At 51.0% G+C, this 27186-nt stretch overlaps 2 protein-coding genes across 3 annotated transcripts in view; one reads left to right on the top strand and one right to left on the bottom strand.

Annotated features, from left to right (window-relative positions):
• TSC22D3 (TSC22 domain family member 3) overlaps window positions 1-27186 on the bottom strand; it is a 58239-nt gene that overhangs the window by 7259 nt on the left and 23794 nt on the right. The gene's annotated exons all lie outside the window — the stretch shown is intronic.
• Window positions 4435-7166, top strand: LOC132513957 (COP9 signalosome complex subunit 9-like). Its single transcript, XM_060138606.1, has 2 exons — window positions 4435-4497; window positions 6859-7166. The coding sequence occupies exons 1-2, from the start codon at window positions 4435-4437 to the stop codon at window positions 7036-7038; spliced, it is 243 nt and encodes an 80-aa protein (XP_059994589.1). The 3' UTR covers window positions 7039-7166.

Genomic DNA, 27186 nt, shown 5'->3' with positions numbered 1-27186 from the left:
AGCAACTCCAACATGTGTGTTTCCAAATTTCCTTTCTTCCATCCTGTGAGTTACATGGTAGGCTGGACCCAGAGCCACCGTGGTCACAGCGCCCAGCTGATGAGCCAGGTCCTTTGCTGGCTCTCGGTTCTAGGCCTACAGCTATGGGATTCTGTGATTAAACAGACACAGCTGACCCTCCCTCTCTCAGGGTGACTTTCTAGGTGGAGGGTGGCATGAGGAGGATGGGGTCAACTCCCACCGTTTCAGGTGGCCCTGGAAGCCAACTTGTTCCCTTTGAAGTGGAAGAAGGGTCTCAACATCGTCACCGTTCTGTTCCACTTCAAAAGCCAGACTCTCTAGGACAAGAGTCCTTCCTATTTCGGGTTCCCATGGCGCAGGAAGGCGGAGACTGGGCAGTCTGGGCCTCATAACCTGTGGGCAGGATCTCAGCACGCTGCCGAGGGGTGGGAGGCAGACTCAGGGTGGGTGCGGTAGGTAGGGGGTGGTGAGAAGGGGGAACATCTCACTTCCCTTTTTGTCACACTCAAAGCATTGTGTACCACGCAGCCCAAAGGAAACTCTTTATAGGCAAGTCTTCCTTATTTTCTACAGGGAATGTTCCACCCCCAAGGCTCGGCAATGTTGGCGGCGAAACACAGGGTCTTGCGGCAGGAGAAGCGGGAAAAGACACGATGCGAGAGGTGCGGGACAAGCCACCAAGCAAACGCTGCGTTAGGAGCTGGACAAGGAAATCAAAAAGGATGCTGAGCACCAGAGTGTTAGCACAGTTGACAGGGCGGCTGCAAAACAACCCTCCCCATTTACCCCTCCACGGCGGCCCCCTTCTGCCTGAAGCTCTGTCTACGTCTAGTTACTGACTTGTCCCTTTTTCTGAAGAGGCTGGGGGAATAAGGAGGCTGAAGTGCCATCATTTAATTTGTGCTGGCTCCACTCTTCTCTCTTCCCCTTGGTTCCACTCCAGTGTGGGAGACTATAGACAGGAAGGATGCTGCCACTTAATCTTTACCTTGGCCTCATGGAAAATCCCCAAAGTCCAGAAGGAGGGAAGCAAGAAGGAAAGACGGAGACAGACAAAGTGCCTTGTCCTCTGTGGGTCACGTGAACTGCCCTGCATGGCCAGGGCCCAGAACGTCGACTTTGGGGGGCAGGAAAACAGGGAGGAGGATGCGCACGCAGATGCAGAAGGCAGTGGTGGGCGGCAGGGAGCCCACGAGGAATCGTGGTGGAGAGGGACACTGTCTTGGAAAAGTGGCTCTAGCAACTGATTTGGGCCAAACCCTGGCACTGAATGATGGCAGGAGCAATGAATTGTGCCTTTCAGCTCCCTCCCCAGACAGGATCCAATGTGAGCTTCACAAACAATCTCCCAGTGACACGAGGGATGACAGGCAGAACCAAACCCCATTTGGACAAGGCACTCCACTCCACTCACCCTCGTTCAAAGAAGTCAAAAAGGGCTCTTGTCAAATCACCTTTGTTACCGCAACTTTGGTGGCTAACTATGGGGGGTAGGCAGTCTCTCCTGGCATCTCAGCAAGACTGGAAGTACTGGCAACGTTATCCAGGAATGAATGCAATTTAGCTCAGTGGATCTTAAATTTCATGAACCTTGTATCAATATTTATGCTTGTCTCCCTTCTCTTTTTGCCTTGCAGCTGGGAAAATTTACGTCCATCATTTTTCTAAGCTCTCTTCTCATTTTCCACCATCCCCATTACCCATCTACAAGTATGAAACAGATATTCCTGAAAAAAGAGAATGTCAAATTAACCTCGGTAAATGGAATCCCCTCCTCCACCCAACACTAGTTGCCATCATCATTCAATACAATTCAATTCAACTCAATTCAAAGTTGATTGACTGCCTATTCAAAGTACAAGGCACATTTCAGGGAAATTAAAAACAAACAAACAAACTGGTAGTGCAGGTTAACAACTATGCTTCCTTCCAGAATATCCTGGGCCTCTGGTGAACTCTGAAGTCTACCTACTGGTTAGATCTCAGTGAAATGTTTACTTCAGGAAAAAGCCTAGGGCTTGGGGGTGCTCAGGAGAGTAGCCTGGGGTTTGGGAAGGCCACACCACCGCCATCACCCCTGGCATCACTTCAGTCCTCAGAATCGGGCCCGCCTTTTTTCTCCCCACCCTGTCGTTTGGTCCGTGCCCATCTAGATGGGGATTAACATAGCAGCCACAAAACTTGGAATTTCTGTGGGACCCAAGGCTCCTCTGACATGGTGGCCAACAGTGTCAGGGTCCCTCACCCTGATTCCCTTCCTTTGTAAACCAGGGGAACAAAGCACAGGTCCTTAAGGGTCTCTGAGTTGCCAGCCCCTTCCTTCTGAGAAGGGGGTCTATGTTTAGCACGGGGAGGGGGTCACCTCTGTCAACCTCCTCGTGGTCTTATCCTTGTTCTATAGTGCCCTCCCAGACCAGCGAGCATCTTCACGTGGGCAAATAAACTCCCCCATCACGGCCCACCTTCTGGGAATCCTGGCCCTCGACAGCCTTCTCAGGGGCTGGGAAAGGAAGCAGCAAGAACATGGCTACTCTCCGTGTTTGTTTGTCTGCACCAGCCCTCCACCAGCTTCTCCGGGCCAGGGAGACACTGGCAGGGCCTCTCCCCAGTCCTTTTGCTTTATGGAGTAGTCCCAAGAGCCGAAATTCCAAGCCTTTTTTTTTTTTCTGGCAGTTGCCGGGGTTACTCTGAGTGGTATGTGAAGGACTTGGGACTATTGGCAATGCTTGGAAGACGAGAACCAGGAGAATCTTGCTGGGGACGCTGAGCCAGCAGACAAGGGGCCTGTGAAGAGGCCAGGGGCTCTGAGGTGCAGCACCTGACTCCCCTGTGGGCCCCGCTATAGAATGGGTGACCTCTGAAGTGGTCCAGGTTCCCTGGGGAACAAAACGACGGTAATAACGCCGGCCTCTTCAGGCGCGGGGGCTCCTGGGCCACGATGGGTGAGCATTATGAGTCTCCCAAGGCTCTCACATTGTACGCCCGAGGCCCTTGTTTAACTCACAGCGGAGCTATTCACCGTGGGCTCACTTGAGGTAGCTCCTTGATCCTCTGTTGTGCGACTCTGTGACTTGTGAGGAAAGGCTCTGTAATTGCAAAGGGCCTCTGGCTCTCCAGCCGCCTCCCCCCTCCCTTGGGTTTCCCGGATGGAAAGAAGGCAGCCCAGCTGAGGTAGGGGGCAGTGGCAGGAAGGGGCAGGGGACACACTAGTCAGGAGAAGAGAAAGAAAGGACAGAAACAAGGCAAGCTTCTCCCTGGGGGCACCCCACCCAGCCCCAGCCATGGGAACAGAGCCAGGCAGCTCAAAGGCATGCGGGGAGGGGTTAAGGAAGGCCTCCTGCCCGGTTTGAGAATTGCTGACAAGGAATACACACACCTTATCAGGAAGAAAGGGCGGCACACAAGCACACATACACACACACACACACACACACACACACACACACACACGTTTATGCAAACACCCGTTCAGCCTTTGACAAAGTCTAATTCACAGAGCTAGGCACGCAGAGGGCATCATTCCATCTCTGTCTCTCTCACCTGATGCCAGCTTCGTGACCCCCAAAGGGGTAGTAAAGCAATAGGACATGCAAAGTGGCAAGGCAGGATGCTGTAGACCCAGTCAGAGTGTTACAAGCCGTGGCCTCTGCTCTCTCTGACATCCAGAGCTGGCTGCGTGCTGTGCTGGGGTCATAGGTGACAGGCTCTTGGGGGAAGCTTGGAGTGGAAGTTAGGTGGGCATAGGGGGAACCAGCTTGAAGCTTCACACTGTACACCGGGCACAGGAAGTGCTGGTGCCGCCAGGTCCACAGTTTTCAAAGATGTCAATCACACATTCAAATGAAAGAGAAATAAAAACAAGCACCATTTGTGTACAATCAATCATGTGAATGCCTAGGAAATGATTCCCATAGGCTCCTCACGAGGACAGCTCTAAAGAGAGCCAGTCCTGGCATAGATGTCACATGTGACTGACGACCTGAGAAGTGTGATTTGAACGGCACTGAGAAAAATTCCTCTCAGTCCAAGCTGTTTGCCTGACCGGACTACTGCAGTGCCTACAAACGTCACCCTCGGAGTCATACCTTTGAGTTATAATGGAATTCTTTACACTTTGAGGAATTAGGAAAGTTTTTTCTTCCAGTGCAAAAGCCCTGGGAGAGTACCACATTCTGCCACTATCAGCTATAAATACTTAAATAGGGATAAACTAAAGTTCTGTAATACTTTCAACACAGTAGTCAGTGGTGGATCAGCATCAGAAGATGATTAAACACACAGCAGGTACAACTTGCTGGTGGGCTGTGGAGGGAAAGAAATGGGTCCAGGTGAGGAGAGTATGGATATCCTGGGCTCCAGCCCTAGAAAATCTAGTAGAATACATCTGTGGCTTGAGAAGGGTACTTTCAGGAGATGAGGATGCAGCTCTTCTGGCCCCAGTCCATGGAACTGCTTTTGGGAACCACTGGCCTACAGGTGAGAGCCAAGACAGGATCTACCCGAAGACTCCCCAGAGTGCCACGACCACCACGACCCATTCTGTGTGACACACGATGATGGGGCTCAGCATATTCTGAGCCTAACATCTGTTCAGTCATCTCCTTCCCTGTCATGTCTGGCTACCTCTTTCCCTCTCACTCCTGAAAACTTGATCAGAACGTGAATGAGAGCTGCTATTAGAAAGATAACGCAAACTTGCTCTGATTTATAAATCAACCTTTGGCAAATTTGGCTTCTCTGTTAATGAGGAACAGATTGCTTCTAAGACACTTCACAGCTGTCTGTGGGAACTCTTGGCCTGGGAGGTTGGAGGCGTGGGGGGCAGGTATCACAGGGCGGGAAGGGAGAAGAACCTGGAGAGAGGGAGAGAACGGAGAGGGGCTGATTTTTCTCCAACAGCACAGTCTGGTCAGTTAAGCTGCCCTATCCCCCTTCAACAAAAGCCAGCTCTCCTCCAGCCCTGTGGCTGTCCCTGCCTGGTCAAACGTGGATCCATTCCGAGGTTGGCTGGAGGGCTGTGACTCATTCCCCCCTCAGGAGCTTGCTGGGGCTGACTACAAAGACTTGCCAGGATCTCTGCAAACGTGCCCATCCCGTCCCTGAGCCAAGCCTTGCGCTCCCCTGCCCCTACCATCCGCATCCCATCCCATGGCTTGCAAGCGCCTCCGGGGCAAGGAGGGCACCCCTGCGGCTTACTGACTCCCCTCTCCCAAGGGAACTCACTGCTCTCTGTGGTACGCATCCGGCCTGTGTTTCAGTATTTTATTTTATTTTTATGTTTAATTTACACTGTCTGCTAGGTTTGGGGCTTAAATAAACAAAGGCTATGTTTCCCCCAAGGCCTGGACTTCCCGGTTGCCTGTCAGCAATAGAGTAACCCTTTTAACCTCTTTTCTTGCCCCTTGAGACACGCAGTGTTGGGGGTGGGATTGGAAGAGAAAGATACTTTGGGTCAAAAGCCTGGAAATTCTTAGTGCCAGCCTAAAATACCACCCCCTCGCTCTTCTCCACATGAATGTTAAGCCCCGAAGCTGCCTTAGCAAGTACAGACTTCCTTCAAAGGCCACTGCAAGACTGTAAGGGTTAAGGCACAAAAACGGAAAATTCAAAGTATTTGCATTGATTATTTGAAAAATCTACTTACAGATGTCTTTGTACCACTGAGCAAAGACAGAAGGGCCCAGGTCTTGGTGGGTGGAGCCTTGGCAGTGAGCAGCCTTAAAGGCCTATAGACTGAGCAGAGCTCGGTGGGCCTGCCTGGGAAAGGCTTCCTGCCAAAGTTCATACACCTTAAAAAATAAGAGGAACACTGGCCCCTGTGTCCTAGGATAGAGCTCTAACAGCAAAGTAACAAATCCTGGTCAACAGTTCTGACATCCTGTTATTTGCTAAAACTAATAATACTGTGGCGTTTGTTGACAGAGTTGCAGAAGAGCTAAAGTAAACATGGAAACTGAGGAAAGGCCAAGTATAGACGGTTACTAGCTCAGCAGTTGAGAAAAGGGAGTTTCACAGACACTCCTTGGACATCTGGGGGCAGTGGGGCCTGAACACAGTTGGGAGACAACCCAGAGGCATCTGTCTTGTCACCAGGTGATTTCTCTCTAACAATAGGCTACTGCAATAATGGGCTTGGCCCATGGAGCTGAGTCCTCAGACAGAGAGTAATGACAAGACAAATTGAGAGGGACTCTCCTAGTGCGTATGCCAGGGTAGGTGCCCCCTGAGAAACGCAGCTCTGGCACCCATTCTAAATGAACTAGGTCAAGTGGGAAGAAAATACGTCAGAAGGCCAGAGTTCCTTTTCTACCTTACCACCAGGCCCCCAGAACTGCTTAGAAGGCTTCTAAACCCCCTATGCTGCTAGCTCCTCGTTCATGAAATGGGAATGATGCCCCCCTGCCCCACATAAACAACACACAAGGTGTATATGTTTATGGACTCCCCAAAGTCTGGAAATGGAGATAACATTGTATAGTTTTTGCAGACTGATGATGTCCTTGACAACATGTATATATGTGCCTATGTTTCCAGACATGGTGGATATCCTATAGGCGGCATAGCTGAGTTCTTCAGGTAGTAAAAAGGGCCATGTGAATGCGATATGTGCCGTGATGAGTAAGGGCCCTGGTCCTCAAATGCTGTTGGCAAAATGGCTCACCAAACGAGCAGTCCTATCAATGCTGTTTCAAAGTCCAGCATTTCTAACTTCCTGTCCAGTTCCAGTTTGTTGTTTCCATGATTTCACAAGTTATGGATACTGCCTATGGGGAGGGGCATAGTTTGAGGGACTGATGTTCAGATGGAATCAACATTCAAAATTTAGTGTCTTGACAGGCGGAGGTGAAGCAGGCGGTGGACGAGATGTTTCCCGAGGGTGCCGGGCCCTACATGGATCTGGACGAGGCAGGAGGCAGCACAGGGCTCCTGATGGACTTGGCAGCCAATGAAAAGGCAGTTCATGCAGACTTTTTTAATGATTCTGAAAATCTCTTTGATGATGATGATATCCAGTGAGGTGTGTCCGGCGGTGTGTTTGCTCAAGTTTTGCCACGCGGTGGTGTGGCGGATCTCCTCAAAGGACAATTTCAGATGGTTCCAGAGAACTTGTGGAAATCACTTAAAATTAGGAGATGGTTAACCAAGAAAGAGAAGATGGTTTTAACCATCTGGATGAGGCCTGTTAATCTCTGAATGTGGCCAACTTTTGTCCTTAACTTCAATTAAAAAAAGTGATGTTATTAAAAAAAAAAAATTTGCGTCTTGAAGGTCTTAGCAATCCTTCCCTCACAGAGGACTTGTAACTTGCATAAAGTTTTGGCCTTGAGAGCTTCTCCAATGGCACAGTCAGTAATCAGCAGGACCCCTAGTCTTTCAAGCAGGACTGAAGGCACAGCGAGATAAGATCATGACCACTGGAAGTGGACAGTGCAAATGGTCTCAAGTGAGCAGTGACTGGCTTTCTAGACTAGAATACAAGCTCTTCGAGGGCAGGGGCTTATCTTATTCATCACGGCACCCCCAGAGTCTAGACTAGTGCCTGGCACACAGTCTCAATGCCATAAACATGTGCTTAATAAGTAAAGAGAAGGTTTAGATAAGTATTAGAACTTGGCTAATGGCCTCCACAGGGAAGAACTACAGGCAAATTCATGAATTTGCCTCCTGTTAACATGTTAATTTGGGGACAATCATTGTACAAGAGCAACTCTGCAGTTAAAAACACGGAAGACTGGTGAAAATCAAACATACTTGGAAAACCCAACCCAAACACAATTTAATTGAGTAAGTGGCCACTAATGACCTGGAACCAAGGCCCGACCTCTTCAATAAAAGGGATAATTCACCCGTGTGTGTGCTCCTGGTTCTGCACTAATGCTGGGACTTTGCTCAGTTCCCATCTTTAGCTGGAGGGGCTGGGTCAGTTGGGAACAGGGCACCCACAGGGAGCAGTAGAGGGTGATGAAGCCCAGGAGGAGGGCAGCCAAGTCTCAGCTGGCAGTAACATCAAAGAGGGATTTCAGGCTAGCAAGCCTGATTCTGAGCAAGTGACAGCCACATAACTGGAACGATGTGGCGGGGGTGGGTTGCAGATAAAAAATCCATCCTGACTAAAAATACCCTGATGACCATCAACATAAAGGAAATTCTCACCATTAATGTCATCCTTGGGTTTGAAGTCTTGAGGGTCCCTGTTAAAATGAAAGGTCTTTCTCAGAAGGGGAACTATTTAGTTTTTCTCCGGGAAGGAACATGATGACCTGCTCACTGTGGTCCGAATAGTTGGGGGGCTTCTGGGAGAAGTGACCCAGGCTGACTAAGTATATAGACTAGGGGGGTACTGCCTGGGGTGGGCCATACAATGGGTCCTGGCTAACTGGTGGCCTTAGGCTTTCAGGGGACAGGCAAATGTGCCCAAATATTCCTGGACTCACTGTAAAGAAACCAAACTGCCTGAGTGGGCAGCTTTGAGTAGCAGAGTTTATGACAAAGGAGATTGTTTTCTCCTGCTCTTCTTGGTAAACACAAGCAAACTGTTCTGAAGAGGCCGCGAGGAGCAGTAATATATATATGTCCAAGCCGACTCGGGGTATCTATCTTCAGTGCTTTCCCGTCCGGGGAATCTTGTTTGCATATGCTCATCAAAGCATCCTCCCTGGAAATCTCCTCCTCAAGTCCTACTGACTCACTGATAAGTTGGCATAGGTGAGAAATGGAAGGCTCTGTGACTGATAAGGGGTTGATGGGTTCTCCTTCCCCCTGGTAATTTCTTTTTACCAAGAGCCTCCTGTTGACTCAAAGGAATGCGTCCAGTGGGGGAAATGCCAGGCAGGAGGTCAGGTTGCTGGGGGGAGCTTTCTTTGGCCATCTTCCACCAGTCTCTGTTGGCAGTTGCCTTCTCTGCCTGTGTAGCAGGCGACTCTGGCGGCAGACACAGTACTCACACCAGAGCTGGCCAGGGCAGCCCTTGCCCCTCAGCACCCCTCTTTCTTGCCCTTGTAAAACTGGCAAAACCTCAGCCCCAGAACCCCACTCTAGCTTGACCAGGTGATGGCCAACTGCTTGATACCAGGCAGAGCTGGGCCGATGGAGGGAGGCAGGGGAGTAGGGCTGGGCAGGTTCTCCCACCCCCGTGGCTCTGTTGTGAGGTGCTGACAGCTGAGAGAGGACCTGAAACCAGTTAGCCTGGGGCTCCCAGCCAGCAGTGTATTTTCATCTTGTTTTGACTGGGACTGTCCTCCTCTGTGTAAACACGTCCATGTCAAGGGGAAGAAAATGTAGAACAGCTTAAAATAGGTGGGTGGAATGCATCCCACCCATGAATCACCAGCTCAGGGAATGCCCTGCAGGTAGGCCTTGCTTTAAGCAAACCTGACATATGAAAACCTTAATTCAACAAGAGGGTAGCGATGCACCGCTATTAGGTCTTGACCTATCACTGAGAGATCTCAAAGCCACATCTGGTCCAAATAATAACTTCAGTAGCTCCCATGTACTGATTACTTAGCAGGCACTGTGCTAAGAGTATATTCATTAGCCTTTTGAACGTTGTCAAGAGTTATGGATAACTGATAGTAGGAATTGGGTATCGTATTATCATTAAGCCCATTTTGTGGATGAGGAAACTGAGGCCCAGACAGGTTAAGTGACTTGCCTAGAGTTACCTGGCTCGTAGTGGCAGAGGAGAGATGTGAACCTCTGGGGTGTGATTCTAAAGCTCCAGGCTGTCTCTAGCTGGGCATTTAACTTTGTCTTGAGATTTCTAGGCAGGGCTGCATTCTTGGCATGAATGTCCATTCGTGCTGAGCCCCCTTCATCACAGTTTGCAGGGGAATTATTAACAGGCCTTTATCAGGGTTAGGGTGGGGGAGCCCCCCCAGGTGGGGGATGGTTCTTGCCACTGACTAAAGGATTCCCATAAGGGGGGCCCCCCTAGCATGCCAGGATCGGACAGATCTGCATTTCATTTCAGGCCTGGCAGACTGTTTAAGGGCAACTGCTTGACCAGACACAGGGAAGGTCCCTCCTAAATTGCAAGTAAGTACAAACTACTCGACACCAGGCTGGGGTAGGGACAAAAAGACTCAGTATAATCCAGTATAAGGAAAGACCAAATGTAAACATGTATTTTGAAAAAAAATGTCACCAATCACAATGTTGGTGCAGGCCTGGCCCCCAGGCTAAACTGTGAAGTAGGAGTGTGTCTTCAGAACCTTCCTGCTTCATTTTTGGGTACCTTCTTCCTGCCTGTCCCTGCAGGTGACCTGTGCCCTCCTGCTACCTAGGGTTCCATGGGGCCCCTCACTACTGTTTGCAGCTGCCTGTCTTCCCTAGCAATGCCCCCTTTAAGGGGGACTCTTAGTCTCCCTCCCCCAAATCATAAGGACCCAGCCCATCCTAAAGGACAAATCAGGAGATGTGTTTGTGTAAGTGATAAGTAGTAGCTTAACAGGTTTTCCCCAGATCATGGGGCTCTAACCCTTAGATTTCAGTCAGTGGTACAATTTTAGGCATGGGCGGGGGGTGTGGAGGTGGGCAGAGAACAAGCTGGGTGGGGGCAACAGTGGGAGTGGGGGAGACTGCTCGTCAGTGACCTTCAAATCTTGCCAAGTAGGCCATGTGCTCCTGTCAAGTCTGGGTCTGCATGGAGGGATAAGCGCTCCACCCTTACACTCATGCTGTATTGTTTCCAGAGCATGGTAGACAGGGCACTGGGATAATAGTCAGGAGACAGGAGTCTGGCCTGGTTTTGCCTCTGGCTACTGGAACAACCTTGGAAAAGTCTCATAACCACTCTGAGTCCCAGTTTCCCCTAAATGTAAAATGAGAGGATCAAGGCTGCGAATTTATAGTTATTTGGGGGCTTATTTGATGAATGATACCCCCATTTAGACTGGGAGCTCCATGAAGCCATATACCAAGGGCCTATAACAGTGTATGGCACATAGTAAGTGCTCAACGAATGGAATAATTGAATGAAGGAAGGAAGGAAGGAATGGCAAAAGTGACTTCTAAGGTTGCTGCCAGTTCCATCAGTCACAGCCTTGATGTCCTCAGATGCAGCTCTTTACAGCTGTGCCTCTGAGTGGAGAGGCCCAGGCCAAAGGCTGGGTTAGGCCTTCAGGCCCTTGCCCTCAGGACCAGAAGGTACAGGGGCAGCCTGCACTGCAGAGGGGCAGGCTCTGGGACCGAAAGCAGTAGGCAAGAGCTTCTGGGAGGCCCAGGAGGCTTGCAGGATGCTGGATGGGGTGGGGGTGTGGTAAGGAATGTAGGAAGGGAAGGGTCGGTCAGGAGAAGTCAGGAGAGTAACTTTTACACAGTTTTCTGTAAAACGGGAAGCTGAGATAAGGGAGACTTGATGGGTGTCTGGGCTGAGGTAGGAAAAGTGCCGAGTTGCATGGTGACTCAAGGTCAGGAGCTGGAATGGGGCCCAGAGCTCTCAAGCCTCTGCTCACCCCCTTGGGACTGGCCTCTGGCTCCAGGCCAGCTCCCTGAATCGCTCCCCTCCCCCACTCAGCCGTCCACAATTCCAGCTTCTTACGCCAACCTGCTTCCCTGTCCAGCTGATGCCTTGGCTGCCCCCTCCCCCTCCCCCACTGAGACGTGAAGTCCTCCCCCAACCTCCCTCCGAGACTCCGGTGCAGTCACCCATTAGACCTCTAGAAGCAGACTTGCCCACCCCCCTTCTCAGCATCGCCCGCATTCAGACTCTGACGCAACTCCTCACCTTCTTACGCAAAAGGCTGCCTCCCTCCCCTCCCCTCCCTTCCTGGCCTGCCCCCCTGCCCTCCCCTCCCCCACCCCACTCCGTGCCAGGGCACTCTCCTAGGAATACTCCCAGACAATATTCTAAGGCGCTGAGATATTCTCGCGTGTCCCCACTCTTTCCTCTAGCACCCTTTCACGTTTCAACAGGAGCCACAGTTTCAATCCAGGAAAATGAATCTTTAAGAGTGAAATTTCAGGTATTAGTGAGTGGAGAGAGAGAGATTTATGGGGCAGGGGTCTTTCCCAGAATTCCTGATATAACGCTGTGGAGGTGGTTACCTCCATAGTCTGGATGCTTGTTAGACCAATTCTGTCTTTTGCTGCCCTGGGATTTGGGAGATCAAAGTTCTGGTCCCATCTCTGCCATTAAAACTGTCTGTGTGACCTTGGGTAAGTCATGTAATCTCACTGAGTCTCGGTTTCTTTATCTGTCAAATGGGAGTAATTACCCTTGCCCTACCCACCTCGACAGGGGTGTTTTGAAAATTAAAGGAGATGTGTGTGTGTGGTGTGTGTGTGTGTGTGTGCGTGTGTGTGTGTGTGTGTGAGAGAGAGAGATAGAGAGAGAGAGAGACCACTAACTGCAAGGCCCGGGACAAATATCAGGGATTACTCATTCAGGTTACTTGTACAGCCCTTTTTACAAAAATGCCAGTGTGCCTTTGGCCTGCCCCCTTCCTCTGTTTCTCCTCGAGGGCTTGGGCCTTAGCCAAATCTGGTCTCCTGTGTAACTCTGCCCAGCTTTGAGAACATCTCCCGCCCCTCCCCCAACCCCTCACCACCCATCCTGTCGCCCTCAGGCCTTCCTTCACCATCCAAGGGCCTCTTGCCACACTCTCTCCCTCTCTCGCAGCCCAGGGCCCAGGGCCATCCGTGTGCGCCGAGTGACCCTGCTCTCCCAGCCCTGACCTCAGCCCATCCCCATAAAAGCTTTGAAGAGGAAGGACTCTGGGGCAGGGGTAATGACTGAACTTGATGATTTGCTACAGAGGCTGAGCACAACGCAGAACACCCAGCATGCGCTCCAGAAACACATCATTGTTTGGTTGCGTGTGCTGAGGGAGACCTGGGGGTGGAGTCTGCTTTGGGGCTCCTGACATCGCACCAGATAGGCAACTGCTCCACCTCTAGATCCGCCAGGCCCCGCCCGCCTGGTCTTCCCACCCATCTTTCCCTTCACCTCTCAACCCAGAGAATGTGCTGGGCTCTTTCATCTCCAGGACCTGCATGCTAGAATGTGATTTGGGGCCTCCCTGGCCTAGCGCCACTGAGTTTCTCTGGTGACCCCACCTTTCCCCCAGGGACAAGAGGCTGAGAGCAGTCTGGGGCACCCTCTGAATTTCCCAGCATAAGCAATCAGCTCTCTCTGAAGGCCGTACCCAGGAATCTTCTCACCTGAGGAAACCTGGGTTTCCCTCTTCAGAATTAGGGGCTCCTGGGATTTTCCTAGGGGCTGGAGAACAATGCTTACCACAGTTCAGCATGGATCTAATAGCTCTGCTCCTATATTAGGTTGACAGCAGTCCCCTTGGCTGGAATGTCTCTTGGTCTAGCAAATACTAGAGAGGGTTTCTTCTAAATGGCGGGGGCAAAGCCCTTACTTTTATCCTTCAGGGCTTCGTTTCAACCTCCCCTCCCCAAAGGAGGAAATTAGAAGCAAAAGGTGACCTTGCTAGGCCTTGGCAGGGAACTGGTGACAGGGCGGCAACACAAGGCCTTATTTTGTTGGCCCCTGCCACCTGTCTCCCTCCCTCTGCCTGCTGTTGGGGCCCCATGTTGGCAGGCAGGTGGAGAGGAGGTGGAACTCTCTGGAGAGGCCACCTGGGAAAGCTGGTCTCATAATGAGAACCTCAGTCACCTGGAATTGGTTTTTCTTCACTCTATTTTTTCCCCTAAGAGGCTAACAATTCCAATCAGGGATTTGTTTAAGAGCATCCAATGAATGGGGCAAAGGTCACACAAGAGTACTGGGCTCTGAATCAGGAGAGAGACCAACTTTTGCTCCTGGCCCTGCCGTGACGTTGTTCTGTGACCGCAAGCTGGTTGAATTCCCTCTCAGGCCCTCAGTTTCCCCACCTGTCCAGACTCTATCTCTGGTCCTGGGCAGGGATCAGCGATGTATAAAATCCAAGGGTGTCAAATACTTAGTGATGGGCCCCTGAACCCTCTGTCCTCTGTGGAAGAAGCCCTGCCAATTTGAAAGCGTTTCCATTCCCCAAACCCCACTTGGAGCTTACCCTTTGGTGAGTCCACTGTAGCAGTCACCACCCTTAACATCTGGTCCAGGACCCACTGAAGACCTCTGTGCCAGGCGGTGGCTCCTTAACTGGCATGCCCTCCAACCAAGGCCCCCCTCACTGAACATGCATCCATGTCCCTCCCTTCCAATCTCTCCTTTGAGATGACCTCGCCCTGCCTCTTCCTCCCAATTCTCCTTGCTCTCCTTTCCCCCCAGCTCACTATTGCTCTGGGAAAACCATCCTTCTTTTCTCCTGGCAAATATGTCAGATACACACTGGCTGGCTTCCTCCTTAAATGGGCAATTCTCCCCTTTGGCCTACTTGGCATTGTCTGACCTCTTTTTGTTGTGTTTTGCCTTCCCACATATTCAGAGAGATGGAAGGAACCTTGAGGATCAACTAGTTCCAACCCCTCCTTTTATAGGCGAGGAAACAAATTTGAATACAGCAAATGACTTGCCCAGGGTCACACAGCCAGGCAGGGGCAAAGCCAAAACTCCATCCAGGTCTACCTGATTCTGGGGCTTCTGCTCCTTTACTCTGCTCCCTTACCCTTCAGGTAAGGCCTTAGCCCACCAGCTGCCATTCCCCTCTTTCTCCAAATGCACCTATTGCCCATGTCACACCGCTGAGCACTGATTCTATTCCCTAATTGTTTCCCATGTGTGTATCTAGGTTTCCCAACGAGAAAGTAGTCTACGAGGGCGGGAGCTAACTCATTCCTCCCACTTGAATGAGGCACAAAAAGGGGAAGTGAGCCACCTAAGGTCATGCAGCTCTTCAGTGGTAGAACTGGGAACCAGATCTAGGTCTCTGAGTCTCCACTTGGGGCCTCTTCCCACTATACCACGATGTGGTGCACCTCTCTTTTTATCCCATTTTTCCCATTCTGTACTGTACTGGGATGTTTCATTCTTGCTTCTTCTTTATATTCTTATCCTCCTTCTTAACTTCTGCATTTCTCACAAATCTGCTGGATTTTAGAGCTGGAAGGGACCTCGGGGATCATTGGTTTCACCTATCACTGCACAGATGAGGAAACTGAGACCAGGAGAGGGGAAGTCATCTGCTCGAAATCAGAGAGCTAATTAGTAGCCCAGCTGGGAGCCAAGTCCAAGTCACCAACTCTTAGTTCAGTGCTCTTTCAACCACCCTCTTCCTGTCTGCACTCTTTGCCAAGAGTCCTTCTTGTTTGGAAATCCCCCCTCCTCTGCCCTCCAGGTCCTGCAAGATCTGAGAGTGCTTGGGCCCAGGGTCATAGAGCATCATTGGGGAAAGGTAGAAGGAGCAGAGGCCTGGAACTGCCCATATCCTCCCACTTCCCACCCTGGAAGGCCCCAGCCTGGCCTTGCCGAGAGTGGTGACTACCAAGTATGTGTTGAGATAAAGCAATAGCCTCTCGGATTCTCAGTTCATGGCCTAGACGGTGGCGTCAAAGCCCGAGCCGGCTGCAAAATGAGGTCAGTTCACTGTCCTCCCAATGGAAAAATCTTGTAAAATCAATAGCACTTATAACGTCAACAGACCCGGAGACCTTTCCTGTTTATTTTTTCCTTCTTTCTCACCCACCCTGCTGTGAAGGCACAGACAACACAGGAATCTGGCCAGCGAAGCTGCAAAGGCCAGACCATAGCTCCCAGAGCCCCTGAACCGAATGGGGAGGGGTGGGTGCACATCAAGGTATGAGTGACTTGTGAAGACCCTGGCCAAGGCCCTCCTGGCTAACCCTCGGGCAATGCTAATCAGATCCTAGGCCCTCCTTGGTAACTGGCACCTGGTTGGGAATAATCAGAAGCTGTCCGGAGCTCCAGTAGTGATTCTGGAAGCTCGGCCCTACCCGAGCTTTGCCACACTGGGCCTTCACTAAGGAAGAGAATAACTAGAAAGCCAATTAGACAACACCATGGGGCCTTCCTGCACTGGGAAGTGTCTGAGGCCCTCAGACTGGAGTGGATGTTGGCCCTTTTCCCAGACATCCTTCCCCCAGCCCCAGTGGGTGTATACTACCTTCCCTCCATGCACACAGAGAGTGGCTGCCCTCATGCTGTTATTTGCATGGTCACAAACAGGCTTCCTCCTCCTGCCCCGAAACTGGTCCTGAAACCAGACCACAGAGCCTGAGCCTGACATTTCTTCTATTAAATGCTGTCCTTTATATGAAAGTACTGTGAATTTATTCCAACCTGGATTCATTTCACAAATATTTACTGAGCGCCTACTCTGTATCAGACACTGGTAGCTTCTATCAACTGTGTTTTGTGCAGTTGAAGACTGCTGTACCTCACGAGTTCCAAACGAGCATGTAGGGTCAGATGAAGCTCGGGGGTCAGCTGCGAAGGCAGGTCCTGAGAGTAAGCGTGTACCATAGTGTGGGTCTCTGCACATCAGGGATACTGAGGCATGGGCGCCTAGGGTGGTGAGCTGGGAGATGCCACTTCTACACAGACTCCTAGGACCAGGGACAAACCTCACACACCAGAGAAGTTGTCCTGGGTAGCCACAAGAGGCAGAGGTGAGGACAATCACAGGGCCTTCCATGGCTAAGGGACAGCTGTGCGCTCCACCCTCAGTCCTTGCCTGTTGACCTCGCAAGCAAGGCAAAGGACAGGACATTTTGGAAGGAGCGGTGCTCTCTTTTCTGATATGTCCCCCGGGCCCCTGAGTTTGGTTCCCTTGCTGGTCAAGAGGTATCCAAGGCATTTAAAGGCAACTAGGTATTTCTTCAGGGGACAGTGTTCCTGGTTAAACACCCACCCCCACCTCCCAAGTGCATGAACTTGACTTTGCAGCTCATCTTCTCCTAGGCAAGGTCTTGGTCCTGGGCCTGGTCCCCCAACCCTGCCCTCTGGGTGATCTTGCTAAAGGATGCCAAGGGAGTTGGTGGCAGGGGCTGGGAGCAGAGCCCAGGTTTCCTGGATGCTGGCCTGGCACTCTTGCCACCAGATCCCACTGCCTCTCCCTCTCTTCTCTTGCCCTTTGTGCTCTGTCTGCACCGTCTGGAGGCACGTGCCCTGCACCCCACTAGCTTTCACTGCATGAGATATTTCTGTCCGACACCAGTCAGCAGTTCAACCATATGGGGCATGGGGAGTCTGGCTGTCTGCTGCCCGTGGGGCCAGGCCCAGGTGGGGGAGGGGGAGGGCGGGTCACTCTGCTGGTCTGGGATCCACAGAGCTGCAGCCCTAATGCAGTCATTTTTTTTCCAGGGGCCCTAGGTGGGGCCCCTAAGCTTAGCATCCCAGGGCTAGGGCTAGGTCACCGTGGGTCCCCACTCCCAGGGCTGTTGCTACGATACTGGGTTCTACAAGTGCTGAGTGGCACTGCCGGGGCCGGATGCAAACGGCATGCAGCAGGGTCTAGCTGTGAGCCAGTTGGCCAGCTGACATTTCAGGGTCCAAAGAGCTTGTGTGTACTGGACAAGCTGTTTATTGTGGTCTTGGCACTGCCCGGCCCTTCAGACAGCAACAAATGCTCCCAAACTGGGAAAGGAGAGGAAATAAGGAGACAGCCGTAGCCAAAGAAGACCTGGAATCTCTTTCCTCACACCATTTGCTCCCTGCAGCTGACATGGTGCTGGTGCCAACCATCGGAAGTGCCCCTGTGAGGGTACCGGAGGGGGCAAGCCCCACAAACCTCCATTCGTGAAGACCTACATTGCAAATCATGTACATGCCCACATCAGCATCCTTCCGACTGCCCAGCTCTCAGAGGCCACTGCTGAGGGAAGGTTGAGCAGTCAGAAAACACTAGGAATGAGAAATCTTGATGTCACAAAGTTTAAACACGCAGAAGAACTGGTACCCCAAGGCTGAAGGTTCTTCACACACACACACACACACACACACACACACACACACACGGAAACACACACATGCGCGCGCGCGCACGCACACACACACACACACACACACACACACACACACACACCATCTTCAGAGAGATAATTATCAACAGGCCATGATAGAAATGGTCATTTCGAGTCTTAGCCTGGTTTTTTAAGTTACACTCAGGGTTGACAACATGCTGGGGAACGTGCAGCAAGGGCATGTGTATTAGAGCATAGGGTGGGTGGACAGATGAGACATAGGAGACCCCAAATGAGGGAAGCTGAGAAGCCAGAGTCCAGAGAAGTTGTAGGAAAGGTAGAGTTTCCCAGAAGACATTTGGCCCTATCCACGCCTGCGAGTCTAGTCTGGCCTATGGCCTGAGGAGAAGCCTTACTTGGGAGGGACGGAATCAGGGATAAGCGGTTGAACTCGGCCTCAGGCTCTTGACCTCCATACCTTGTTCCACCCAAGATTGTGGCTGCCAGGGCTGGACAAATGGAACTGCCAGAGTGCCTTCTGAGTGTCTTGGTCAGGTCCTCCAGTTTGTCTATGGTTTAGCACATAGTCAGTCTTATCAGCTCAGCTGTGCATGATAGATGCCTCCAATACACACACACACACACACACACACACACACACACACACACACACACACACACACACGGTAGCAGTAATGAACACCAGCAGTTAACATTCATTGAGTGCCTACTTTGCACCAAACATAGTTCAAAGCACTTCATATACAGTACGTATTTTATCTCAATTAACCCTCCCCAGTTTACAGAAGGGGAATCTGAGGTCCAGAGAGATGAAATAACTTAAAGTCCCACCAGGTAGAGTGGCTGAATAGGGATTCAGTAGAGGTCTGGCTGACTGCAAAGCCTGTGCTCATTAAACTACAGGGCCCTTGTGACTAAGCATATGAATGTGCCCATTTATACAAAAAGCCTCAGGGAAGGAAGGAAGAGAGGGGTAAAAGGGAAGATTGGAGAGCTGGGCCTTGGAGAAGAACCACAATGGTGGAGGAGATGGTGGGCCATGGTGTGAAAGAGGGAAGATGGGCAGCAGAACGCCCACCAGATGCCAGAAGCTAAGATTATCTAAGTTTGCAACCTCACACCTCTTGGGAACCCCCAAGGCCCCCCATCATGGTGCTTGCCCTCACACCAGTACTCACTCAGTAAAACTGCTAAGGAGCAACCTTGGGGAATACACACAGACCAAGTTGCTGCCTCCCTCTTGGTAAGACCCAAGCTTTAAAGTGGTTTCCTCAGAGGCCAGGTCACCAGACATTACTTAAGCCCCCAGCACGTGGCAGGCACTAGGGGGATAGAGACAAACCCAACAGGCACCCTGCCCTTGAGATGTGGCAGGCTGGCAGAGGAGATGTTAGATTGGCCTTGAGCCACCCCCAGGGGTTAACTGGGGCTAACGGTGCGGGCTGTGCACAGTCAGGGAACAGAACGAAGCCCCTGGGTCTCCCCAGAGACAGGGCTGCTGCCTTTAGCTCCACTCACAGAGCTAGGCAGCCCAGCTGGCACCATTCTCCACTGGGTTGCTTCTACAAACGTAGCTCGGAGCAGCCTTTCAGGGCTGCGCCGGGACACTTTAGCTGACACACAGGGAGCCTGAAATGGGTGAGGGCTGGGAGAAGTGGTGAAGCCACAGGAGGATACCCTTGCCCTCTCGTTCTTTAGCTTCTGCCTGTGGGCCTCCCACCTCCAGCAAGGGGAGAACACTCTTCTTCAGAGCTCTCCCCCACCAGCCCATCGTCTCCTCCCTTCCTGGGAAGCCCAAGGCTTAGAGAAATGAGTCCAAGTAATTAACTAATTAATGAATATGGATGGGAAAGTTGCTGAGGTTGCTGGAAAACACCCTGTTGCAGCCAACACACACAGCCCAGCCAGGCACCCGCCTCCCAGCACGGGTGAGAAGGAAGCTCCGAGCAACTACTCGACTGTATCTCCCCAAGGCTCCAGCTGCATCAGAAGCACCCGCCACCCAGCAACCCCTCGCCCGATGCCAGGAGACCTGCCTCTGGACGGCACATCCCCTTGCAATGACAGCCACCACCACCCCACTCCAGCTGGGGCTACGATCTGCTCAGTTACTCGGCATCAAGGGTACTCTCTGTGGTCCAAGGAAGTCCGCCTGCGGGCTCTCCCAATGCAAAGTGCAAGGCTGCAGGAGATGGATGGATGGAGATAGGAGAAGGGGAGAGAAAAGCAGAAGGAGCAACCAAGAGGCACACACAGCTGGCAGGAGCCCATCTCCAGCTGTTGGGCGGGCTGTTTCCTTTGATAAAGCACTTGGCAGTACTCCCAGTTCTGTAGTTTCTGGCCTGCGAAAGCACACCCGGAGCACAAGCCTGCCTGTGGGAGGACTTCAGCCTTGCTTTGTTTTCTTTCTTTCTTTCATTTTTTTAAGCTTTAGAAGATGCCCCTCCCCTTCCAAGGAACCTCATCCCTCCCCCACACCTGGACAAAGTGAAGTTGTACCAACAGGTGATGTGGGCTGGGCTGCCAGCTGGTCGTCATAGAAAGTCAGTGCCACAGAGGCACAGGGGTGTGCAGTGAGGCCTAGGCCTGTGTGTGTATGTGTGTGTGTGTGTGTGTGTATGTGTGAGAGAGCGAGAGAGAGCGAGAGCGAGAGCGAGAGCGAGAGCGAGAGCGAGCGAGCGAGCGAGCGAGAGAGAGAGAGAGAGAGAGAGAGAGAGAGAGAGAGAGTCTGTGTTTGTCTGAGAGGCTCTGCTTGTTTGTTGTGGCTGACACTGCCTTCTGTGTGGCACACCATCACTGGTCTCCCCACCTAGCATCCTTCCAGGCTACTAATGTTTCCCCAGAAAGCACTGGGAAATAGGAGTCCCGCGGTCACGTGATCACACAGAACAACACGCCCTCCCTCAAACCCCTGGTCCTGTGGCTTTGTGGAAGCCAGTCTCCTCCGGCCCGTGTGAAATGAGGGGCCGGGCTTGAAGGCCTCCCAGGTCCCTTGGAGGAAGCAGAGCAGGCGCTGTAGCAGAGCCCCTGCCCCCTCGTCTCCCCCAGGCTCCTCGACAGCCTAATGACAAGCCGCCCCCAGGCCCCAGTGTCCCAGATCCCTGAGGGGAAGCTCATCGCCCGCCCGCCTGCCCGGGAGTGGCACGGGCTCCTCGCGGGGTCCCCAGAAGCCCCCACTCCCCGAGGGCCCCGAGCCAGCACCCACTTCCACACCCAGTCCGCCCCCGGCGCCCGGAGGCCGGGTCTCCCGGGGGCCGCTCAGCTCGCTTCGCAAGGCTGCCTCCCAGGGGAGGAGGACCGGCCGGGAGGAGACACACAACTTCCTCCGCAGCCAGAGGGGGAGGCCCGGGGCGGCCCTGAACCACCGACCCGCCGCCCCACCGCGTTCACGGCCCAAACCGAGGGGCCGCCGGCCCTTAGCCATGGGAGAAGCCAGTCGGGAAGAAGCAAACACGGAAACAAACACAACCTGGGAACTGTGGACCAGCTTCCAAACTGAAAGTCCTCAAATATACCTTGGCCGCCCCCTCGCAAAAAAAGCATTTGCCTCATGAGAAAACCTAGGCACTTAGACTGCAGGATGGCAGAGCCAGAGCACCTCGGGGGATCATGTCGTCCAACCATTTCATCTTATGTATGGGGAAACTGAGGCCCAGAGTGAGGTGGAGACTTCTGCTGGTTAGCAGAAGAGCTGGCACTAGAAGTCAGGGAACTAGCCCAAAGAGTTCTGGGTCCTGGCCATGGTTGGAAGACGATATACCAACCCAAGGCCCAAGTAAGAATTCTGGGATCTAGAAGCTCTGAGTTGACATGGGCAGGGTAGCCCGGTGAGCTGAATGTGGCCATGAGGCTGGTGTGGGTCTGTGAGCACTTTAGATCCCTTTCACCTGTCAAGGGATATGCCTGTTGATGTTATGGGGCCATGTGGCCATCACACCTGGGGCTCAATGTCAAGTCGGAGTTGGGTTGGGGACCCCCGCTCTTTCTTGCCTTCACCTTTTCTAGAGTATTCTTCCTACCAGGGCTCAAGCTCTGGAGAGGGAAGAAACTCAGCCATAGTTTCTCCACTGGTTGGGGAGGGCAGTATGGGGGCAAGCCTAGGTATGTGGCTTTTGCCACCTCTTTGGGATTCAGAGCCCACCTTGCTCCTTCACAGCCCAGGTATAATCCTCCAGTTGTGAACAGGGAAGAAGAAGTGGGTAGGCAGGAGTGCCTATCAGCTTCAAGAAGGTAATAAGCCTTAGATAGCTTTCTTAACTTTGAGCAAGCTCTGGGGCCAGATTGTAAGCAGATGGCAAGGCCCACAAGGCTAAGCCTGGCATGCTCAGGCTGAAATTATATCGACTGCGTCTGTCTTCAAGCCATGCGCTGGGGCTGAAGCTGAGCTGACCCCACCCCCTCTGACGTAGCCAACCCTCCACTACTAGAAGCCACTAACCCTTCACTATGGCTAGTGTGGAAACAGCACGTGCTGTTTTCTGAGACACAGTGACCTGGATATCTGCGAGAAGCTCCATTAACATAAAGAGCTCAGCATGGAAGACAATCATGCCCAAAACTTTTAATACTTAAACACATGCTTTAGAACCTACTTTAACCACTTCCATTCCCCCTTGTGCTTGCTGAGGGCTGTGGTATTCAAGTGACAGTTAGAACAAGGTCCTTCTTGATCCCACCCATGAAGTTCTGCACCGAGATTCCAGACAGTTGCATTTACCACTTAATTCCACCCATCACTTTATAGAGACCATCATTTTATAAGACATTTTGCTATGCGTTATTTTACATCTGTGGACTATCTCTATCATTGTTCTGGAGTGATTTCTCTGTGTGTGATCTATCTCCCTAGCTTGATCCAAAGCTCCTGATGGGTGGGAAGCGGGCCTTTGGTGGCTTTTTCTCCCCTCCTCCCTCTCCCTGTAGCACTCAGGACAGTGGTGTGGCCAAGAGGATGGTCTCAATAGTGCTTGTTCAACTCAATAACAACAACTCGGGAGGCCAGCATAATTTCTGAATTCATCGGCAGGCGCATCCAGTGATGACGGAAATCTGCAGCTGGATGTATCCGCTGCTGTAAAGAAAGAGCTATTCTTGAAGGGAGGGTCACCCAAAGCCAGCATGTCAGTTGACTTAACTACCCCCTCCCTGTCCCATCTTGATGAAACAACAACTAAGCAGTTGGGACAAGAGTGGGGTGCCTCACACCAAGCGGCCATTAAGCCGAGGAGCTGGACATTCCACTTCCCAACATCCTCTATTCTGTTTCATCCATCTCTTTGGCAACAGAGTGTTAGGCTTCTTTCTAGGGTCGTTTCCACAAGTGACAGTCTCCCTGCGTCTAGCTGTGGGAAGACAGTGGACCCAGATTGAATTATTGATAGGAAATTATTTGAAACTAGAGATCATGTTTGTTCATTAATGGTTATTAACGTATACCTTGTTTATGGGTTTACCTAGGGGAAAATAAAAGAGGACTGGCTTTGATGGTGGATACACATTTATGGATGGGAACCTTGAGTATTTAGGAATACTTTTCCTAAAACACTCATTCCAGTCAGAACTGTCTCTAGGTTTTTCCTTCTCTCCTGTTTCATAAGTGGCCTCACCAACTGAGTAGCTAGAAATCTTTCATTTCTAACAGGAAGAATACAGAGGTAGCCTGGAGACCTATGTTATAGCTGAGATTGAGAATTTAGCTAATATCTCTAACGAGTGAGCTACTTACTATTAACCTGGTCATTAATTAAGGTCATGTTTGCACTTCAATTGTCAGCCCCAAACATCTGTTTGTTTAAACCGAGGTCACTTCAGTTTATTACAGTTATAGCCACTGGTGAGATAATCTGCTTAGATTTCACAAGTATGTGTGAATTGCCTACCTCAGCCCTTATTTTCACAGAATAAGAGTTCTCTTGAAGGCACAGGGTCAGACTTAAGATAATACATGCTTTTCCTTCTCAATAGAACTAAAAACAAGGCTTTAATTAAGTCACCAAAATTCTCGGATTGAATATCTATATTACATTTCTTAATGATGTTAATCTGTCCAAGGGTGACCCACAGGATTCCCATTGATCCAAGAACAATCTTTAGGCAGACATTTTATTGGCTCGGAGATTGTTTCCCGATCATTCAGCACTGCCCTTCTCAATGGTGGAGTCACCCCCACTTTGTTGATAGAGACTGCAGGTGGCCTGGGAGAGGGGGGGCAGTGGGGAGGGATGATAGAGATCATGAAACAGAGAAAGGGGGGGAATGCAGAGGCAGAGAGCTTAAAGAGGTCTGTGAGTGGAGAAAAGGGAATAGGGGCCAAGATGGTTCTCCCAGGCAAGCCTAGGACTTGAGGAGAGTCCAGACATATACACCCTCACAAACCCTCACCACACACACACATACACACACACAGAGGCACACATGCCTCTTTTACATATACCTTCCTCACCCTGACTCTCAAGTCCCAAATACAGGAATAGGCTCAGATGGAGTTACAAACATATGTCACACACACAAGAACACCAACCCTCCCAGATGCCATCTTTCCAGCTGTCCCTTCACGAACACAAGTGTCCCTCCCCATCTACACATAAATATATTTACCATACATTTTCCATACCTTTTTTTGCATACGATTTGAACATATTTTTATGTACATTCCACATTACTACCCAAACTCCCTCCACACAACCAAGTCCTCGCATATGTACACAGCTACACACATACACACACTCATACACATCTTCCTTCCCATCAGAGGCCAAAAAAGTCTGTGCTCAATAAATTCTAGTGCTTTCTTCCTTGGTGCGTGGGATTTGAAGAAGTGGCTGGATAGCCAGGTGAACTAGAGAAGTGCTTTTCCTAGCATGGTTCTTAGCATGGTGGAAAAGTCCATCAAGGACATTTGAAATCCCTCACAGAGTTCACTCCCTTGGCCTATAGACAAGACACCAGCGGTAACCTTTAGCAGCTGCCAAAAGCATCTAAGACTCTCTTAGTTCTGCTATGCTAGCTGACCTTTGCAAGGAATCCTGGGTATTTTGAACCAAGAACATTTAGTATAAGAAACAAAACAAAACAAAACAAAAATAAAAATCTTTCCCTGACATTTAAGAACAATACTAAAGTGTCTGTGCAAATTCACCTGGCAGGTTTGGCCTGTGGCAAGATGGCAAAGAAGGAAAAGTTGATTTTAAAGCCCACCAGCCCTGGATGTCCTCTTGGAGCCTGTCCCCATCCGCCTCCCCATACATGCTCTGGAATCTCATTGTCCCCCACCAGGCTGCCTCTGTTCTGGCCAAAGAAGACTAGAACTGGGAAAAGGCTTTTGGATTCGACAAAAAGGAAGTGATGAGCAAGCTGAGAGTGTGCAGTTAGTCTATTAGATCTAAGATCCAGGTGGTGGGCACTGTGATCTATGCAGTGCCATCTGCATAGGAAGTCTACGGTCCAGTTAGTTTCTATCCAAGTCCCACCAGCCTGCCCATTAAAAAGTTGAAATGTGGCTAGGCTGAAAAGCAATCAGATCTGTTATTGACACTGTTTCATTCTGAATAGCACAGAGGACTAAAGGCTTTCTTTACTTAGTTCATTAGTTAGCTAACAAGCATTTTCCAAGCACCTACTGTGCATGGAGCACTGTCCCAGACACTCGCTCTTGCCATTGCTGCTTCTGCTATTTAATTTCTGAATACAGGCTGTTGCCAGACATCCAATTTTCTGAGTGCTTGCTCTGACAGGGAACAATGACTAATGAACCAAACATCAGGGAGGGCCCTCTGATCTCCAGCACAGAACATGCCCATAAAGGCAGAGTCTAATTTGTTCAGCAAGCAGCTGCCAATTCTTCTGGGATCTTAATTACCTGGAGCAGTTTATATGGGTGAATCCCCTTGGGAGAGAAACCCTGAACTCCGTCTTTCTCACATCCTATCATACGCCAGGCCCTACAAATGGCTTTAACCCCCAGCCACTGCACATGGGTACAAAGTCCAGGACACGGTGGTTCACCAGACAGGCATTCCGGCACTGCACACGACCCTCCTTCACACCTCTACACACACTCCCCTACACACACACACACACACACACACACACACAGCGGCAGCAGTGGCTTATAGCGGAAAGCACTCTGGACTGCAAGTTAGGAGATCTTGGTATCAACCCAGCTCTGCCTCTGCTTCTCTGTGTGACCTTGGACAAGACTTTTTCTGTCTCTGGGCTTCTGTTTCCTGTCCTATAACGTGAGGGGTGGGACTAGATGATCTCTGTGGACCTTTCCGGTTCTACGACTTGACATTCTACTTCCTGAGTCCCAAGAGAGCTGTGTGACCAGGTCAGGTTTGTAAAATGAGGATAAGACAAGATGGGGGCAGTGGTCGACTCAAGCAGTCACCATCATGGAGAAGGGGATATCTCCTTGGGTCGGCCCCTCCCAAAGTTCCATTCTATTTCTGAAAAGTTTCACAAACCAGGCTGGGGGATCTGGTGGCACTGTGGGCTCTGCTGCTCCCTTCAACTTCATCTCCCTCCCCCATCATTTCTTTTTAACCCTTTTTCCAACTCTCATTCCTTTTAACCAGGCTTTCAGCTCATCCTGACTAGTTCCCTTTAGCAAGCTCTTCAGAGAGACGGATGATTAAATGGTCTTGAGAGTCTCCTGAGTCTGTAAAATGTAAATAACAGTCCCTGCCCTGGCGGCCTTCACAGGCTTTCCAGAGGATCAAATAAGATAAAGTCTGTGAAAGTGCTTTGGAAATTGTCAAGTGCTATGCAAATGCGAGGGATTATTATTAATGATGGTTGGGGAGGCAGCCACGTGATGCAAGGGGGAGCAGAGTGTCAACTTGCCTGCTCTCCTCACCATCTTCGCTGGGTGAAGGCACTGGTGTTGCCAGCCAGCTTGTAACCGACTAACACATCAGTAGGGGTGGTTCTTTGATTAGCGTTACCCCCCATTGTCCCCTAGTAGAGTTCAGAACCAGAGGAAAGAGGACAAGGAAGGAGTAGGTTGATCTGGATATATAGAGAGTAAGGCCTAGGGTAGTGATTTTTTTTTTCTTACAAAAGCGAATCCTTTCTTTCAAACAGAGTCTCACATGGAAAACCCCATTTATAAAACAGATGAAAGCAGAGCTACTCTAGTTGAAGTTGAGATGAGGCCCATGGATTCCCACTGGCTGGGCTCTCCGTTTGCCCTCGAGATCACTCTGGTGGCTCCCCAGGGCTCCAAAAGGAGCACATTGGAAAACTAGCAGTGTAGAGCAGGAGCTCTTGCCTGGCACCCAGTGCTCCAGACATCCAGGGGGCAGCCACAGCCTGGGCACTGGAGTGATG

The sequence above is a fragment of the Lagenorhynchus albirostris genome, chromosome X (genome assembly GCF_949774975.1).
Source record: "Lagenorhynchus albirostris chromosome X, mLagAlb1.1, whole genome shotgun sequence".
In the NCBI taxonomy this organism is placed as follows: domain Eukaryota; kingdom Metazoa; phylum Chordata; class Mammalia; order Artiodactyla; family Delphinidae; genus Lagenorhynchus; species Lagenorhynchus albirostris.
This window is presented reverse-complemented; position numbering and strand designations above follow the sequence as displayed.

What these genes read in the sequence shown, in the direction of transcription:
- LOC132513957 (XM_060138606.1), top strand. Translation starts at nt 4,435, where the DNA reads ATGAGGATGCAGCTCTTCTGGCCCCAGTCCATGGAACTGCTTTTGGGA. An exon ending in TGGGAACCACTGGCCTACAG is followed by an intron (nt 4,498 to 6,858) that starts GTGAGAGCCAAG and finishes GTGTCTTGACAG; the next exon opens with GCGGAGGTGAAGCAGGCGGT.